This window comes from Zalophus californianus, chromosome X (genome assembly GCF_009762305.2).
Source record: "Zalophus californianus isolate mZalCal1 chromosome X, mZalCal1.pri.v2, whole genome shotgun sequence".
NCBI classification, from domain to species: Eukaryota; Metazoa; Chordata; class Mammalia; order Carnivora; family Otariidae; genus Zalophus; species Zalophus californianus.
In genome coordinates this window covers 60317913-60334017 of record NC_045612.1, presented here as the reverse complement: position 1 = coordinate 60334017, position 16105 = coordinate 60317913, and the positions used below count along the sequence as shown (strand labels likewise).

The 16105-nt window shown below is 34.9% G+C and overlaps 1 protein-coding gene across 1 annotated transcript in view; it reads left to right on the top strand.

The window, feature by feature from the left end:
* The window catches only part of CYLC1 (cylicin 1), a 120764-nt gene that overhangs the window by 49141 nt on the left and 55518 nt on the right, over positions 1–16105 (top strand). Inside the window, exons 3-4 of the mRNA XM_027608629.1 lie at positions 13884–13924; positions 15387–15505. Coding sequence (XP_027464430.1) covers positions 13884–13924; positions 15387–15505 — 160 coding nt within the window. The remainder of the gene's footprint in view (positions 1–13883; positions 13925–15386; positions 15506–16105) is intronic.

Sequence of the window (16105 nt, the reverse complement as noted above, 5' to 3'; positions counted from 1 at the left end):
TTTGCCTGTGGTGGGAAGTATTTAGTGTCTGTGCTGTTAATGAGCCACTGTAGGTCTGCCTTGTCCTTGAGTTGAGTCAGACCATGCATTTGCCAGAGATTTAGTAGCACTGTACTGCACGGCACTTTTCCTATATTATCCCCTGAGAAGCCTTCACTGGTGGGCAGGGCCTGCAGTCAGACCTGATGTCTGCCCTCAGCCCATTTCTTGGGTCACTGTTGGACTGTTATGTGTAGTTATATTCCCCTCTCAAAAGGCCAAGAGTCACTTTGGAGTTGTGCTGTCTCCTATTGGGGCTTCTTGCGCACTGCAAGGCTTGTGACACTGCTTTGGAGGGGCTGTGGCCAAGGGTATATTGGAGAGAGCAAGTCCACAGGAGAACATGGGGTCAGGAAGCACAGTGCCAGCAAGTTCTGCACACTTCTGCTGCCTGGGACCTGAAGGGGGCCTGCAGCTACCTGGGAAAACTCCTGCTGAGGTTTGGATGGTGAGGATGTTTCCACAGGAGCACACAGGGCTATGGTAGACTCTTAGCAAGCAAGGGGGAAAATGTGTGTACTGTGCTGGTTTCTGCTATTTCCCTTGTATCTAGTTTGGGGTGTGGGGGAAGGAGGTGGTATCTGCCAGCTCTTTTGTTCTTGGTGAAGTTCCCCAAAGGTCCCTGCCCGTCCAGCACATGCTCTGAGATTAGTAAATAAATGTCCTTGTTGTACAGCCTAGGCATTTTCAAAACTGCTGTATCTCAGCAGAGTTGTTTGTTGTGCTATATCTTTAAGGGCAGAGACTCTGCCTTCCTAGCTCTCCTAGAGCTAAACCCCCTGATTTTTAATGTTCCAGATATTAAGTCCCACTGGTTATTAGGCATCTCTGGTTTCCAAAGCCAAATGTTACGAAGATTTGTTTTCCCCATGTGGGTCCCTCCATGCCTGGGTGTCTGGGGTGGAGTCTGGCCCTCTACTCTTTTTGTGCCCAGTGTCCCTCCCTCCCAAGGACAATCCTGCAGGTCTGTTTGACTGCATCTCTACTCTTTTTACTTTCTTTGATGTGGTTCCTTTTCTATATTTAGTTATGGAGAGTTTGTTCTTCCCATCTTTGGGACATTTGGTGGTTTGTTTACACTGAGGTGGGTGTTACCTAGTTGTATCTGTGGGACGAGGTGAGCTTAGTATCCTCCTACTCCACCATCTTCCCTGGAAGTCTGACATTTTTGTCTTTTAAGTGGTGTATTTAGTCCATATACCTTTTTATGTTTTAGTTAGTACACTTAACATATCTACTCTCTTAACAAATTTTTAAGTGTACAACATAGTATCATTAACTATACATACTATGTTATATAGCAGATATTCAGAATTTTTTATCTTACTCCGTTTACATTTAATGTAATTATTTTACATTTGGATTTCAATCTAATACCTCATTTTTATTTATTTGTCCCACATTTGTGCTCTTTATTTTCTCTTCTTGTTATCCTTTGTATTAATCAATCATTTTAATTATATTTCCCTATGTATTATCTTATTAATTATACATTCTTTTATTATTCGTTTTTGTTTTTTCTAGAAATTACAACATAATCCTTTGATTTATTACAGTTTAGGACAAATTAATATTTTTGCCACTCCCTAGACAATGCAATCACCTTACACTTTAATTCTACTTATTCAACACACCTTTACTACTATAAATTCTATTTTTCATAAAATTTTTATTTTATTTTAAACAACAAATTATTATTTACAAATGCCTAATATTTATATCCTGTAACCACATATTTGCTATTTTTTATGCTTTTTATTTAATTTTGTATTAACTCTATCATCTTGTGTCATTTCCTCCTCCTACCTGAAGAATCTCCAATTTTATTTATTTTAGTTCTTCTGCTGGGAATGAAATTCTCACACTTTTTGTTTGCTGTATTTAACTCCTAAATTGGCAGTAATTTTTCTTTCAGAAAATTAAAAATATCATTCCACTGTCTTCTGGCTTCTAGCACTCATTCCCTCTTTATGTCACGTTATAGGTTAGGGCCACCCGTGTACCAAAGAAATATACACATAATCATTTATAAAGTAAAAAAATAATAATATGCTATTTATGAGGATAACTATTCAGACATTTTGCTATATTTGAATTTCCAATAATTTGAGATTGAGACCACATCCATATAAAGCAGACATGTTATGATATTGGGCTAAATTTTCCCTTGTTTCACTGTTCCCTGATTACCTCTCCTAGTGTACTCCAAAATGAGATGCTTGTTCAAGGCAATCCATTGAAGTGTGGAAATAAGATGTAGAGATTCAATTTGTTTTATTTCCTCTTTCAATATGTTCTACCTTAATGTATAATTTAGAATGTATATTATTACAAAAGAATATGAATTATACACACATATATTGAGTTATTATCAAAGAAGGTTAAAAAACAGTATTTTAGGCTGTAGGGGAAAAAAAGTCAAAATCAATGCAGGTGAAAAGCCTTTTTCCTAACTATGAAAGTAGCAATCCAGTCAGCATGTCAAACCTCCAGTCTGTTAAATTTCCAAGATCCCAGGCCATAATATCATCTAGCTAGTGAATAAATATGGCTTCAACACAGACTAATATATCACTGATCAACTGCCTTCTAGAAAAAACCACAAGCTTGAATTATTTCAGAAAACTATGTTTCTTTTCAAGATCACTTAGATCAGTGGTTCTTAAGCAGAGGTAAGTATCCGAATCACCTAGGAGAGTTTTATTTTTGTTTTAGTTTATTTAAAAGATTTTATTTATTTATTTATTTGAGAGAGAAAGAGAGTGAGCAGGAGGGAGAGGGAGAGAGAATCTGAAGCACACTCCTGCTGAGTGCAACCCTTATCCCCAGGCCTTGAGATCATGATTGTGAGATCATGACTTGAGCTGAAACCAAGAGTCAGAAGCTTAATCAACTGAACCACCCAGGCACCCCACCTAAGAGAGTTTTAAAATACAGACTTCATTAAGCCACACCAAGAGATTCTGCTTCAAGGGTCTAGGAGCATTTGTCAGGCATGTTCACATTTTATTTTTTTGATGTTCACATCTAGTTAAGAACTACTGGATTAGATATTTTTTATTAATCTGTGTATCCAAAATATTTCCTAAGTCAGTAGCAATTTAATGATGAGTATGGACTAGGCTTTATGCTGGATACTAGAGCTTTACTTAGGAAATGAACATAGATTTAACACAAATATAAATACAAGTCAAATAAGTAGTTACTAATAAGAATAAAATAAAAAGTTATATTTACTAACTTGATAATTTAAGTTAGTTAAAAAATCAAGCTCTAGGATATATGTGTATATAAGTACAATCTTGGAATTAGCAATGGTCACGACTCATTGTCCCTGATACCTAATAATGATATAAAATTTTTAAAACAAATTACACCATAGGTGTCCTCAGCAAACACCATGATTTTTGCCAAATTCAATGGGTACTTTTTGAATTGAAAATATTATAGAACAATTTTTCCTGTGTGTAGAAACAATTCAAAATCCAGATCAACACTTATCTGTTCCCCTTTCAGATATCATTAGTAGTTTTATTTTAAGTTCTGAGAACATCAAAAAATTATTTGATCAAAAACATCAAATAAATTGTAATAAAATTTATTTAGTACACTTAGAAACAAGTGAGTTTCTACTTGTCTAGACATTTTCACTAGAGGATTGGGGGAGCTGGTTTGATATATTATTCTATAAATATTTTATTACTTGAGATTTTGTCAAATTTGTGTTTTTATTTCAGCTTTTGATCCATAGTAGATTTTTTTCAAGTTTCTGGTGAAAAATATACTTTTGTTTTTTATAATTTCATTTAGGGGTGGGAAACTGTGATATGAATTTTAGGTAGACATTCTTAGAAAATGGACGTCAGGGAATGCATAAGATTTATCAGAGTGATGTTTGCAGTCCAAGGTGGTGATGTAAGAACATCCTGAACTCATCTCCTCCATGGAAAACACCAAATTACACCTATTTATAAAATAATTCTTCCTGAAGAAAAACTAAGGGCTGATTGAACAGTTTCCACACAAAGATATAGAGAATGGCAAAGAGGACAACAGAAGAGATGGAGACACAGTAAAAATGGGAACTCTCCCTGATGCTATGAACAACAGTGGGGAAGGATAGTAGTGATGGACCAAGAAGAGATTCCTCTGCCTTTGGGCACAGAAGAAAAAAAAAAAAAAAGCCTTGCTTTAAGAGAGTATCTAGTAGGTTGCCTTTTAGTTTTGTTGATTTTTACCTAAGGAATGGGAGAAGATATTCAGAAATGACATATCAGATAAAGGGCTAGTATCCAAAATCTATACAGAACGTATCAAACTCAATACCCAAAAACCAAAAATCCAGTCAAGAAATGGGCAGAAGACATGAAAAGACATTTTTCTCCAAAGAAGACATACAAATGGCTAACAGACACATGAAAAAATGCTCAACATCTCTCAGGATCAGGGAAATACAAATCAAAACCACAATGAGATACCACCTCACACTGGTCAGAATGGCTACAGTTAGCAACTCAGGAAACAGCAGATGTTGGTGAAGATGTAAGGAAAGGGAACCCTCTTACACTGTTGGTGGGAATGCAACCTGGAGCAGCCACTCTGGAAAACAGTATGGAGATTCCTCAAAAAAGTTAAAAATAGAACTACCATAGGACCCAGCAATTGCACTACTAGGTATTTATCCAAAGGATGCAAAAATAGTAATTCAAAGGGACACTTAAACCCCAATGCTTATTACAGCAATATCCACGATAGCCAAAATATGAAAAAAAAGATGTCCATTGACAGATGAATAGATAAAGAACAGGTGGTCTGTATATACAATAGAATATTACTCAGCCACCAAAAAGAATCAAATCTTGCTATTTACAATGACATAGATGGAATCAGAGGGTATTAGGCTAAGCAAAATAAATCAGTTATAGTAAGACAAATACTGTATGATTTCAGTCATTTGGAATTTAAGAAACAAAACAGATGAACATAGGGAAGGTGAAGGAAAGATAAAATAAGAGCAGAGAAGAAAGCAAACCATGACACTCTTCATTATAGGGAACAATGAGGGTTGCTGGAAGGGAGGTGGGTGAGAAGATGGGATAATTGGGTGATGGGCATTAAGGAGGGCACTTGATATCATGAGCACTGGGTGTTATATGCAACTGACGAATCACTAAATTCTACCCCCGAAACTAATAATACTGTATGTTAACTAAATTGAATTTAAATTTTAAAAAAATCAGTGGTATCTAGAACTGCTAAAAAAAAAAAAAAAAGAAAAGAAAAAGAAAAAAAAACAGAGCAACTAGTATATAAAAGAGAGAACACTAGAACTCCACCAAATGGCAAGGGAGCTACAAGAATGTTCTCCAGGTCAGAGGGACTGGAGAACAACACAGTTTATTTTTCCACTCCACCTTAAAAGCCCACACCAGGGAAGGGTCCAGACACCATAACTAGTTGGTACAGTTGACACAGCAAGTTTGTAACCCCAGTGAGCTCAGGATCCACAAGCCCACTCTACTTTCAGTTGAGCTGGGGCACAGGAAAATGATGCTGTTTACAATGCTCACAGATGCTGTGGAAATGCTCTCTCACCATCCACCTTAAAGTCCCAGACTAGAATAAGTTCCAGTCCCACACAGTGAGATTACAACCTTAGCTAGCTCAAGGTACACAAGCCCACACAGCCCTAGTCATGCCAGGGCATGGAAAATAAGCCACATTTTTTGTCCTGTTTTCATTTTGTTTTTGTTCTTTTTTGGCTTCTTTAAAAATTTTCTTTTTTCTTTTATTATTATTTTTTCTTTCTTTAAGAAGCTGTAGTTCAAATGAGCAACTATAATAGAAAAGAGTCAGCCTGAGAACTCTGCCAAATGGTGGAAGAGCTGCTGGAATGCTCTCGGGTGGTAGGGGTGAACATACGTAGTCTACACTCCCCCTTTACTTTGAAAGCAGAAGCCAGTGCAGTCTGAGCACCCTAACTGGCCTGCCACCTCAATGAGTCCTGGGCCATACCAAGCTGTCCCACAGGGTGACCCCAAGGTAGTGCACACCAGGACACTGCTGCTTAGTGCTCACCAGAGCCCAAGTCTTTGTCTCAAAGTGACACAAGTGCAAAGGAGCCCAGAACAATCCCAGATGTTTTGCTATGGCACCCCTGGTGTAGAGTGTTGCAAAACATGTTGCCTGACATATGCTTGAGATCTAGCTGTCCTCCCAGGGTGCTCCTGACATTAAGCATCCCAGAAACTGCAGGCTCGTGCAGGCATCAGCTTCAGACACCCCACCGAAGCACATGCTATGTGGAGCACCCCAGAACACTGCCATCCATTCCAGCCTTGGCTCCAGCCACCTGGCCAGGGCACCACTGCACCGAGTTCCTTAATACACCTTCACTTGCACCCAGTTCAGCATCAGCAATTTTGCCAGATCACCCTCAATGTGAAGAGCCAAGACACCCAGAATTGTACCTGATTTAGGTTCACCTGTCCTGCCAGGACACATTTTTCATGGAGACCCCCAAGATCACAACAGCCCATGCCTATTTTAGCTTTAACAACCCTCCCAAGATACCCTCTGCACAGAGCATCCCAGGACCTCTTACCCTGTACATCTCAACTCCACCCACTCCTCAGGGCACCCTCTGTGCAGAGAATCCAGGAAGAACTTGTTTTACATCCACTTCTGCTTCAGTTATCCAAGATGCCCTCTGTGTGTAGAGTTCTGAGTGCCCCCAGCTTGTACCCACGTTAGTTTCAGCTATCCTGCCAGGGCACCCTCTGCATGAAGAGATCAGGGACCTCCTGACTGCATACTACATCAGCTTCAGCCACCCTGTCAAGGCACCTCCAACATAGAGAGCCCCCAAACACTGTGATTTACACACATTTCAGCTTTAGTTGTCCTGCTAGTGTTCCTTCAGTGCATAGAATGCTGTAAAAACCCTCCCTGTGTCCATTTCACTTTTCGTTGTCCTGACAGGGTTTCCACTACATGGAAAGCCCCAAGACCCCAACCCATATCAACCATAGCTCTAGACAGGCAGGAAAAGTCACCAACCAAATAGTCTACATAGGGGACAACCATACACAAGACCATTCCTTCAGTTTAGAAGTAGCTGTTCCACCTAATCCATAGAAATAAGCACAGAAAGTCAAGCAAAATGGAGAGACAGAGGAATGTTCTCCAAAAAAAAGAAAAAAAAACCTCTTAAAGACAACTAAATGAAACAGGCATAAGCAATATGCCTGATAAAGATTTTAAAGTAATGATTGTAAAGATAATGGGCTGGAGAAAAGAGTAGAATAACTCAATGAGACCTTCAATAAAGACAAACAAAAAATATGAGAAAGAAGCAATCATATTTAAAGAATATGATAACTGAAATTTAAAAAAAAAAACACACTAGATGGAATCAGCAGCAGATCAGCAGATATACAAGAATGTACCAATGATCTGGAAGACAAGGTGATGTAAAATGCTCAAACTGAATGACAAAAAGAGAAAGCAAAAATGAAATTTGAGGATAGGTTAAGGGTTCTCTTGGACAACATCAAGGGAACAAATACTCACATTATAAAATCCCCAGAAGAAGAAAAGAAAGGGATAGAAAAATATTGGAAGAGATATTACTGAAAAATCTCCTAACACAAGGAAGGAAATAAACATCCAAGTCCAAGAAGCACTGAGAATTCCACACAAGATGAACACAAAGATGTCCACACCATGATAAAAATAATTAAAATGTCAGAAGTTAAAGATACAGAACCTTAAAGGAGTAAGAAAGAAGCAAAAAATTACCTACAAGGGAAAACATATAAGGCTTCAGCAGAATCTTTTCAGGCCAGAAGGGAATGCAATGATATATTCAAAGCCCTGAAAAGAAATGCCTACAACCAAGAATACTCTACTTGACAAGGTTATTCAGATTTGATGGAGAGAGAAAAAATTTCACAAACAAAAAATAAGAGTTTATCACCACTAAACCAGTTATATAAAAAATGATAAAGGGACTTTTTAAGTGAAAAAAAAATGGCCCTAACTAGATATAAGAAAATTACAAAAAAATGTAAAAAAGATTATATATAATATATAAATGACTATTATATATATGACTATGTACATATATAAAAAACATGGAGGAAGGAGTAAAAAAGAAGAGAAAAAAAGAAAAATAAATTGGTTTTTTAAAATATCTTTGAGCTTAAATGAAAAAACAATTAATATAGATTGTTATTTACATAGGATATTATATACGAACCTCATAGTAAAAACAAACCCAAAACCTATGATAGATATATAAAAAACAAAGAGAAGGAAATGTAGCACTATAAAAACTAGGAATAAAACGAAAGAGAACAAGAGAAGAAGAAAGGAACAAAGAAGAATTACAAAGACAACCAGAAAACAATTAACAAAATGACAATAAGTACATATCAAGAATTACTTTAAAAGTCAATGGCCTAGGGGTGCCTGGGTGGCTCAGTCGGTTAAGCATCTGCCTTCGGCTCAGGTCATGATCCTAAAGTCCTGGGATCGAGTCATGCATCGGGGTCCCTGCTTGGCGGAAAGCCTGCTTCTCCCTCTCCCACTCCCCCTGCTTGTGTTCCCTCTCTCGTTCTGTCTCTCTCTGTCAAATAAATAAATAAAATATTTTAAAAAATAAAAATAAAATAAAAGTAAATGGCCTAAATTATTTAACCAAAAACATAAGATGGCGGAATGGATAAAAATAAAATCTATATATGCTGCTGACAAGAGATAGACTTCAGACCTACAGATAAAGAGACTGAAAGTGAAGGGATTTAAAAAAATCATATACTATGCAAATGGAGCAAAAAAAATTGGCAGCAATAGTGAAGTCAGAAAAATAGATTTTATTTATTTATTTATTGAAAAATAGACTTTAAAACAAAGACTGTTAACAAGAGAAAAAGAGGGGCGCCTGCGTGGCTCAGTTGGTTAAGCGACTGCCTTCAGCTCAGGTCATGATCCTGGAGTCCCGGGATCGAGTCCCGCATCGGGCTCCCTGCTCAGCGGAGAGTCTGCTTCTTCCTCTGACCCCCTTCCCTCTCGTGCTTTCTCTCATTCTCTCTCGAGAATGAGAGAGAGAGAGTACATGAGAGTGGGGAGGGTTAGAGGGAGAAGCAGGCCCCTCGCCGAGCAGGGAGCCTGATGCGGGACTCGATCCTGGGACTCCAGGATCATGACCTGAGCCGAAGGCAGTCGCTTAACCAACTGAGCCACCCAGGCGCCCTAAATAAATAATTCTTAAAAGAAAAACAAGAGACAAAGAAAGGCATTGCATAATGATACATTACATAATGATACTCCAACAGGAGGTTGTAACAATTATAAATATCTACAGATCCAACACTGGACTACCTAAATTCATAAATATTAAAAGAAATAAAGGGAAAAATTGATGGCAACACAATGATAGCAAGGGACTTTACAAACCATTTACATCAATGGATAGATCATCTGGGCAGAAAATCAACAAAGAAAAAATGTCTTGACACTTTGGACAAGATCAACATAAGAGGTATATACAAAACATTCCATCCAAAAACAATAGAATATTCACTCTTTTCAAGTTTGCATGGAACATTCTCCAGAATAGGTCACATGTTAGGACACAAAACAAGCCTCAATAAATTTAAGAAATTGAAATTATACCATGCATCTTTTCCAATCACAACAGTATGAAACTAGAAATCTATCACAAGAGAAAAGACTAGAATAACCACAAACATGAACACATGGAAACTAAACAACATGACAGTAAAGAACCAATGAGTTAATCAAGCAGTCAAAGAACTAAAATATAAATAAATAAATGGAGACAAATGAAAATGAAAACACAAAATCTTTGCAACACAGTGCAATCACTTCAAAGTAGGAAATATATTGGGATACAGGCCTATCTGAAGAGACAAGAAAAAGCTCACATAAACAATTTAACTTTACATATAAAGGAACTAGAAAAACAACAACAAAAAATCCCAAGGTGAGTAAAAGAAAGGAAATAATAATGGTCAGAGGAAATAAATGGCAGAGAAACTAAACAAACAAACAAACAATGAAACCAAGAGCTAGTTCTTTGAAAAGATAAACAAAATTGATAAATTCTTAGCCAGACTCATCGAGGAAAAAAAAAGAGAGAAAGGACCCAAATAAATAAAATAAGAAATTAGAGAGAAGTAACAAGTGACACAAGAGAAATGCAAAGAATTATAACTGAATACTACAAAAATTTATGTATCAACAAATTAGACAACCTAGAAGACATGGATAAATTCTTAGAAACAATCTTTTAAAACCGAATCAGAAAGAAATAGAAAATCCATACAGACCAATTTTTAGTAGTGAAATTGAGTCAGTAATCAAAAAACTACCAAAAAATAAAAGTCCTGGGCCAGATGGCTTCACAGGTGAATTATACCAAACCTTTGAAGAAAATTTAATACCTATTCTCAAAATACTCTAAAAAAATAGAAAAAGGAGGAAAACATCCAAATACATTCTACCAGGCTAAAATTATACTGATACCAAAACCAAAGACACTTACAAAAAGAAAACTGCAGGTCTATTTACCTAGTGAACACAGAAGCAAAAATTCCCACCAAAATATTAGCAAACTGCATTAAAAAATACATAAAAAGATCATTCACCACAACCAAATGGGATTTATTTTGGGTATGCAAGGGTGGTCCAATATTTGTAAGTCAATCAACATAATATACCACATCAACAAAACAAAGGAAAAAAATCATATGATCATTTCAATAGATGCAAAAAAATGCATTTGACAAAGTACGACATACATTCATGATAAAAACTCTCAACAAGGTGGGTTTAGAGGGAACATATCTCAACATAATAAAAGCCATATGTGAAAAATGCACAGCTAACATCATACTGAAAGGTGAAAACCAACAGCTTTTGCTCTAAGATCAGAAATTAGACATAGATGTTTACCTTCACTACTTTTATTTAGCATAGTATTGAAGTGTTATCCACAGCAATCAGACAAGAAAAAGAAATAAGAGGCATTCATACTGGTAAAGACGTTAAACTCTCACTATTTGGAAATGACATGAATATAGAATAAAAATCTGAAAGATTCCATCAAAAAACTACTAGAACTGATAAATGTGTTCAGTAAAGTTGCAGGATACAAAATACCCAAAAATCAGTAACATTTCTAAACACTAATAACAAAGTAGTAGGAAGAGATATTTAAAAAAAGCATAATTTACATTTTCACCCAAAATTATAAAATATCTATGAATAAACTTAATCAAGGAGGCGAAAGACTATACTCTGAAATCCATAAAACATTGATGAAAGATAATGAAGATGACACAAATTGAAAGATATTTTATGCTAATGGATGGAAGAACCAATATTGTTAAAATGTCCACACTACCCAAAGTAATCTACAGGTTAAGGAAATCCCTATCAAAATGCCAACATTTTTCACGGTAGTAGAACAAATAATACTAAAATTTGTATGGAACTATAAAAGACTCCAAATAGCCAAAACAATCTTGAGAAAAAAATAACAAAGCTAGAGATAATACAATTTCAGATTTCAAGAAATACCACAAAGTTTTAGTAATCAAAACAATATGGTATTGACACATAAATAGATATATATCAATGGAAAAAATAGAGAGCCCAGAAATAACAAAAAGGGCAGAAATATACAATAAGCAAAAGACAGTCTCTTCAATAAATAGTGCTGGAAATACTGGACAGCTAAATGTAAAAGAATGTTATTGGACCACTTATTAACGGCAAACACAAAAATAAACTCGTAATGGATTAGACCTAAATGTGAGACCTGAAAGCATAAAAATCCTAGAAGAAAACACAGACAATAATTTCTCTGACATCAACCAGAGCAAAATTTTTCTAGATATGTCCCCTAAGTCAAGACTAGGTAGATAGATAGATGATGATAGATGATAGATAGATGATGATGATAGATGATAGATAGATGATAGATAGGTGGATAGATAGATAGATAAATAGATAGATGATAGATGATAGATAGATGATAGATAGAGATGATACACACACACACACACACACACACACACACACACACACACACACGGACTGGAATATTATGCAACCATAAGAAAGGATGAGATCTTGCCATTTTAGACAGCATGGGTTATGCTAATTGAAATAAATCAGGCTGAGAGTCAAATGCCATATAATTTCACTTATATGTGGAATCTCAAAAAATAAATTCACAAACAAAAAGCAGAATCAGACCTATAAATACAGGGAACTGATAGTTGACAGTCATGGTAATAAAAGGCATAGATAGCATAAGGATAATAGTTATATTGTAAAAGTAATGTATTGGAACAGATGACGGCTACACTTGTGAACATAACATAATGTATAAACTTGTGAAATCACAGGGGCGCCTGGGTGGCTCAGTTGTTAAGCTTCTGCTTTCGGCTCAGGTCATGATCCCAGCTTCCTGGGATCGAGCCCCGCATTGGGCTCCCTGCTCGGCGGGAAGCCTGCTTCTCCCTCTTCCACTCTGCCTGCTTGTGTTCCCTCTCTCACTGTCTCTCTCTCTGTCAAATAAATAAATAAAATCTTTAAAAAAATACCATACTTTAAAAAATAAATAAATAAATAAACTTGTGAAATCACTATGTTGTACAACTGAAACTAATGTAAAATTGTATCAACTACACTAAAAAATCCTCAATGTGTTACAATTGAAGCCTTATTAACAATATTATTATTATTTTTACCCATAGTACAAATTTAAAGTATTTTTATTATATGTTTATCAATGTTTATAATGCAAACTCTGTTTATTTATTACAATATCGAATAATACATAGGAAATATAGTATTTTGGCATGTTTTAAAATTTATGTTACTTTTTTATTGAAGTATAGTTGACATACAATATTATACTAGTTTTAGGTGTAGAACATAGTGATTTAACAATTCTATATATTATGCAGTGCTCACCACAATAAGTGCAGTTATCATCTGTCAGTATAGTACATTATTAAAATATTATTGACTATATTCCCTGTGCTATATATCTCATCCCTGTTATTTATTTAAAATGGAAATTTTGTACCTCTTAATCCTCTTTACTTATTTTGTTCATCCTGCCACTCTCTTCCCCTCTGGCAACCACCAGCTTGTTCTCTGTACTTAAGAGTCTGTTTCTATTTTTGTTTATTCATTGTTTTTTTTTCTTGATTCCACATATAAGTAAAATCACATAGCATTTTTTATTTGCTATATGATTTTTATATATCTGACTTATTTTACTTTGCATATTACCTTCTAGGTCCATCCATGTTGCTGCAAATGGCAAGATTTAATTTTTTTTTATGGTTGAGTAATATTCCATTATATATATACTACATCTTCTTTAGCCATTCATCTATGGATGGACAGTTGGGTTGCTTCCATATCTTAGCTATTATAAATAATGCTGCAGTAAACATAATGGTTCATATATCTATTTTAATTAATCTTTTTGTTTTCCTCAAGTAAATATCTAAAAGTGGAATTACTGTATCTTATGGTACTTCTATTTTTAGTTTTTGGAGGAACCTCTATGCTGTTTTCCACAGTAGTTGCAGCAGTTTACATTCCTAGCAACAATGTTCAAGTGTTTCCTTTCTCCACATCCTCACACTTATTTTTTGTCTTTTTGATACCAGGCATTCTCACTGGTATATTATATTATATCATATTATAAATTATATTATGTTATTATTGACATATTACTATTATTAGTTATTATTAACTATAGCACAAATTTAATTGAAACTTTTTTTTAACAGGCAAGAAATAAACATCAGAACAAATGATAATTCCGTATCAAGTAAGAATTGAGTCTTTAAAGTTCAATATTATTTAGATTATATTTAAAATTATTTTAGGGACAAAGGACTAGTATCTTCAGTTCAATTTTATACACCATAAAGTGCCCTGATTTTTTCTTAATATTTAAAAAAACTTATACATATGTGTATATGTGTATGTATGTTGAAATGTGTGTGTGTTTAAAATATTTCTGACCTTGATGTGGGTTTGTACTAGCTATTTTAAAGGAAAGAGTTTGTTCTTCCTCATTATAAAAACCGACCTTAATTGCATAAGTTTTCCTTTTATTTAAAATCCACAATTATAAAACTCAAAGTAGAGAAAAAAGAGTCAAAATGATGAAAGTGGACATTTTATTTTGTTGAACAGCTACAACTTAAGGAAAGTTCTCCTTATATATTGAGCTGATATCTGCCTGCACTGATACAACTTTTACCCACTGGATCTAGTCCTCTTAGGAAATACATAGAATTCTCTAACATTGTGATTAAGAGCACGGACTCTGAGCCAAACTATCTGTCTTTGAATCTCAGCTCTTCCACTTTATGATTTTTAGCAAACAATTTAACTTCTCTCAGTGCTTCATTTTTGTACATTTATAAAATGGAAGCAATTATAAATTATATCTAATTCAAAGGGTTGTTGTGAAAATTAAATGTGCTTAAAACAGTCTGAGAAATAGTAAGCACTATGTAAGTGTTAGCAGTTGCAGCTATTCTGTTATTACTATTGCTACTACACTTTCATATAACAGTTCTTTAAATATTTGAATGTAGTGATCACATCTCTCATTAGTCTCCTTATCTCCAGGACAACTATTCTGAGTTATCTCATCATTTCTTCTTTTGATGTTAGAGCTTCCACATAGTTTGATCACTTTATTCTGGATGCCTTCAAAGGTGTATATGCCATTCTTTAAATAGGGTTCCCTGAACTAAAATCAGGATTTGGGTTTGTAGCCTTAATTTCTGTGGCTTGGATGTCATTGAGGTCAAAGCAGCACTAAAATAAATTATTAGATTTAATCAATAGAGACTTTACTGACTATGCTCTGCATTGTGCTCTCATGGGGACTACAGAAAACATATTGTCTGCCACAGAACCAAAATGACATAAAGAAAAACCAAAATAGAGATGTTTGAAAGGAAACATCAAATCTTTCTCTGTTTTCCATTCCTACTGTTTGTATTATTTTAACTACTGTGATTTAAGTGAAAATTGTGAAAACTAGTTTAATCTAGAAAATAAAATTGCAAATGTAAGCTTACACATAATTTAGCCCTAAATGGAGAAATCAGCTTTTATTTTCCCTAACTGATATGTAAATAAACTATAGACTCCAGAGGGAAAAGCTATATTTTAAGTTATAACTTATCTGAAACAATATATTTCTTAAGAATATTTCAGTGTTGATAAAAGTCTATTAACTGCAAATTGTTCATTGTTCACACTCATTTTAGTCAATGAATCAAGCAGAAAATTATGGAATCAAGATTATTTTACTTTGACATTTCCCAAACCACTCCAGCCAGGTAGAAAAAAGAGATCAAGACCTTCACAATCACAAATCTCAGTTCCTGTAAGTATTGAAAATGTCATTTTTAACTAAATCTAAGATTATTTAATATATAAATATAAATTTAAAAATATGTAATTTGAATTTCACTTCCTTTTGGAAGCAGATATTTTTAAGTTTATAATTCCCTGTACAACAGATTACCCCCACCTGTTTCAGATAAACTTTTATTTATACATAATTCTCCTTTTCAAAGGCATTATATAGCTATTAGGCTATGTAAGCTACAGAACCTAATGCTGCAACTAGTGGGATCTCTCAGGAAATGGTTACCATTTGCAAAAACATCTAAACTGAATCTTAGAATATGAACCAATGTTTATGAGGTTTCAGGGCCTCTCCATTTTCTTTAATCTGGCACTCGGGATACTAGATACTGGGACATTCAAATTCTCTACCTCTGTTATTAAGTGCCATTATCTTATTAATAAGGAAAAGGAAAAACTAGCTTACAAATAGAGAAGATGATGGAGATGTTTGAAAGGAAACATCAAATCTTTCTCTATTTTCCACTCCTACTCTTTGTGTTATTTTAACTACTGTGATTTAAATGAAATCTGATATCACCCATTGTAATATCAAAATGTGTTTTAAAAGCATCAC